The following is a 4,366-nucleotide window of genomic DNA, read 5'->3' as shown; positions in this document are numbered from 1 at the left end:
TGCATCCCTGGTGTATGCCCTTCCCAATTTTGAACCATGCAGTGTTCCCTTGCTCTGTTCTGACGACTGCCTCCTGGTCCAAGTATAAGTTTCGCATTAGCATGATCAAGTGTTCTGGGATTCCCATTCTTCTCAGAGTCAGCCATAGTTTGTTATGATCTACACAGTCAAATGCCCTGCTCTAGAGATACAAAATACCTATACAAAGAAAACTACAGAACATTTCTGCAAAACACAATTACAGACCCAAAGAAATGGAAAAATGAGTCTTGTTCTTGGATAGGAAGACTTAATATTGTAAAGTGACAATCTTACCAAAAGCGATCTACACATTCAACGCAATCCCAATGCAGATGTCAATTTAATTTTTCAGGAAGATCAAAAAGGAAATTTTCAAGTTTATTTGGAAAGGAAAGAAATACCAATAAGCAAAGCACTTCTGAAAAACAAAAATGAAGTGGGAGACATTGCATCCCTGACCTCAAGTTTGAGCCCAATGAGATTAAAGTTGTGTACCTGAGGTGTACTGGTGGGGAAGTGAGTGCCACATCTTCTCTGGCCCCCAAGATCGTCCCTCTGGGTCTGTCTCCAAAAAACATTGGTGATGACATTGCCAAGGCCACCGGTGACTGGAAGGAACTAAGAATTACAGTGAAACTGACCATTCAGAACAGACAGGCCCAGATTGGAGTGGTGCCTTCTGCCTCTACCCTGATCATCAAAGCCCTAAAGGAACCACCCAGAGACAGAAAGAAGCAGAAATATATTAAACACAGTGCACATAGCACTTTTGATGAGATTGTTGGCATTGCTTGGCAGATGCGACACTGGCCTTTGGCCAGAGAACTCTCTGAAACTATTAAAGAGATCCTGGGAACTGCCTAATCTGTGGGCTGCAATGTTGATGGCCGCCACCCTCATGACATCATCGAAGACATCAAGAGTGGTGCTATGGAATGCCCAGCTAGCTAAGGAACTACAGATGAAAATATTTCAATAAAGGATCATTTAATTAAAAAAATTAAAAAAACAAAAAATTTTAAAAAAGGATCATTTGTTAACAAAAAAAAAAAAAAAAGAACTAATAATAGTAAAAAAAAAAAAAAAAGAACTAAATGCCCAGTTTTTTTCACCCCACTCTGTCTTACTTTGGAAGCTCTGTTGAAACCTGTTCACAGTAAACGAACCTACTTGTCCTTGAAAAACAAAAGAATACCTCCCAACATCTCAGTAACAGACAAACCACCACAATAGAACAAAGACAGATGAATGGGAAGGAGGGAGGGAAGGAAGGAAGGAAGGATCAAGCTGAAGTGAGTTTTTCTTGTGTAAAGTGATTGTTGGTGTTATATTTTTAGGTAATAAATAAGTTTCTAAATACTTTCCAATATATGTATGTTAGTGTTTAAATCACATGGAATAATACATCAAAAAAATGAGACATTTTATCTATCTGTGAAAATTACTGTGGAGTGAAAGAATACATACTTGGCATTCCACAGCTATGGTTTTCTCCCTTTATTATTTTTTTACTTTGTTTTGTTTTTTCCTGTGGTTTTGGTGAAAGTTTACAGAATGGTTGGGTTTTCATTCGTTCACGGATACACATGTTCGTTCCTCCTTCTCCCCCAATTCACATTGTAATGCACATCCTGCTCCAGATTGTTGTCATACATATGTCTATTCATCCATTCCTTTCAGATCATCTTTCTCTTCACCTGTCCCATTGCAGTGTTCGTTATCTATCCACTCTTTCCTGTTTTCTTCTCCTTCTGACTCTAATTTTTGGAACAGTGATTTTATGCAATATTTGTCCTTTGTGACAGAGATTCATCCACATCGGGTAGTGTTTTACAAGTTCATTGTTTTTCTCCCTTTAAAGACACAGAAAACTAGTTTATATTTCATCTTTTCCAATAATGATTTCAACTAGATATAAATAAAACATCTTTAAAAAACACAACTCAGTGTTGTTATGTGATTTTGAATCAGAACCAACCCATACCTAACCCTCATTTGAGACGACATTTCCCATATTTCACCAGAGAAACACCTGGTGGATTTGAACTACCTGCTTTTAGGTTAGCAACACAATCCCTTACACGCTAAACTAGCAGAGTTCCCTAAAAAACTTCATGTTGTTGTTCTTGTTAGGTGCCATCAAATTGACCATGACTCATAGTGACCCTGAATAAAAGATTTGAACCTTGCCCCATCCTGTGCGATCCTCACCATCTCTGATATGCTCAAGACTTCCATTATAGTCACAACATCAATCCATCTCCTTAAGGATCCTTTTCATTTCTGCTGACCTCCATGATGTCTTCCTCAAAGGACTGGCCCCTTCTGACAACGTGTCCAAAGTATGGTCCAAGGAGCATCCTGGTTGCACTTCCTCTAAGATGGACTAAGATTTGTCTTTTGGCAGTCCATGGGATATTCAGCACTCTTCTCCAAAACCACAAATCAAAAACATTGATTCTTCTTCTTTCATCCTTATTCATGGTCTAAGTTTCAGATGCATAGCAAGTAAATGTCCCTGCTTTTCATTACATTGACAAGGTCTTCTATAGCACATTTTTCCCAATGCAACAAGTCATTTGCTTTCTTGACTGCTGGTACTAAGGATCTTCATTGCAGAGTCAAGTAAGATGAAATCACTGGCAACTTCAACCTGCTCTCCATCAATAACGATGTTGCCTATTGGTCCACTGTTGTTGCTATTGTTATGTGTCATCGAGTTGCCTGCGACTCATAGTGACCCTATATACCACAGCCCTAAACCCTACTCTATCCTGTGCCAATCGCACTGTCTCTGACACACCCATCCTGGTTACCCCAGTCACTGAATCAATCCACCTCATAGAGGGCCTTCCCATCCTGTGTTGTCCCTCCACCCTCCCAAGCATGACATCCTTCTCCAAGGACTGGTCCCTCCTTGCAACATGTCCAACGTATGTCAGATGAAACCTCAGAATCCTTGCCTCCAAGGAGCAGCCTGATTTCACCCTCTGTAGAACTCAATTCTGACTTGCGACATGAGCATGTAGGGCAATATAGAACTTCCCATAGTATGGTTTCCACGGATGTACATCTCTACACAAGTGGACTAACAAGTCTATGTTGCATGGAGCAGCTGGTAGATTTGAACCATTATTCTTTGGTTTAGCAGCTGAATGCTTTTACTTCTGTGCCACCCACAGACAGGCTAAATTGTGATTATTTTAGTGTAGATTTTATTTTAGTGCCCCATACATGATTGATTTGACATTACGTTATTTGATCAAGATTTTGCAAAAGATTCACTTTAAAATGTATATGATTTATGTAGTAAATGATTATACCTGTGAATAATCCTAAAAGTATAGCCAGTCAAGTCAATGTTAATAAGATAGCTCTGTGCCCTGTGTTTCAGTTATCACCTCAGGTCTCAGACCTACATATAGAGTTAAGTGAGGAACATGTTTGGCATATATTGTTTGAAAACAAGTTTAATTAATCATATTTTTTTCAATTGTCAAAAATGTTTGTATTCTTCTTTAAATGGTCTTACTCAGAAATCTATCCCAGAATCCTGAAAGCTCATACATATCCTGGATTGACTTTGATAAAATAATGTGTGTTAGAATAATTTGAAAATGTTTCATTATCTTCTGGATTTGGTAAATCAGAAAAACGATAAACTGCCTCCTTATTAGTGTATAAACATTCTTACTCCTGTATTTTAAATCACTGATAAAATCCTACTAGGGGTGGAGGGTGGGCGGCGGGGAGGGGGGCCGGGGGAGGGGGGGATTGCTGGGTATGCTCGGACTGACTCGCGAGACACTGAGAACAGCAATGAGGAGCACACTGGGAACGCTCAGCGCATCAAGGGCACGCTGGCACGTCGGGGGCACGTGGTTGCGTCGAGGGCACGCTGGCGCGTCGCGGGCACGCGGTTGCGTCGCGGTCACGTGGTTGCGTCCAGAGCACGCATACGCATTGACGGTTAGCGGCAGCCGCCATCATGGACGTGTTTCTGGTGATTCGGCGTCACAGCACCACCATCTTTACCTATGCCAAGGAGTCGAGCACCGTGTTGGATCTGAAGCGTACTATCGAGGGCATCCTGAACCGTCCGCCTGAGGAGCAGCGCCTCTACAAGGACGACCAGCTCCTGGACGACAACATGACGCTCCTCGAGTGCGGCTTCACCAGCGGGACGGCGGGTACCCCTGCCATCGCCACGGTGGGGCTGGCCTTGTGGGTGGACGGCGCCTTTGAGGACCTCCACATCGAGCCCTACTCCACCCCGGAGGAGCTGCTGGAAGAGATGGATTTAGAAGATGCAGGAAGCAGCAACGATGGGCAGGCTGGGCCCTGA

The 4,366-nt window shown here is 42.1% G+C and overlaps 1 protein-coding gene and 1 pseudogene across 1 annotated transcript in view; both read left to right on the top strand.

Moving 5' to 3' along the window:
* The window catches only part of PLS3 (plastin 3), a 74,763-nt gene extending 70,768 nt beyond the window's left edge, over positions 1 to 3,995 (top strand). Inside the window, exon 18 of the mRNA XM_006901581.1 lies at positions 3,751 to 3,995. Within this exon, the coding sequence (XP_006901643.1) occupies positions 3,751 to 3,995 (245 nt within the window). The remainder of the gene's footprint in view (positions 1 to 3,750) is intronic.
* A 14-nt stretch (positions 3,996 to 4,009) lies between these two features.
* On the top strand, positions 4,010 to 4,366 carry LOC102854797 (annotated as a pseudogene).

The sequence above is a fragment of the Elephantulus edwardii genome, unplaced genomic scaffold (assembly GCF_000299155.1).
Source record: "Elephantulus edwardii isolate Elephantulus edwardi_28Jun2011 unplaced genomic scaffold, EleEdw1.0 scaffold00336, whole genome shotgun sequence".
NCBI lineage: Eukaryota > Metazoa > Chordata > Mammalia > Macroscelidea > Macroscelididae > Elephantulus > Elephantulus edwardii.
The sequence above is the reverse complement of the archived record's forward strand: the minus strand, read 5'-3'. Positions and strand labels throughout refer to the sequence as shown.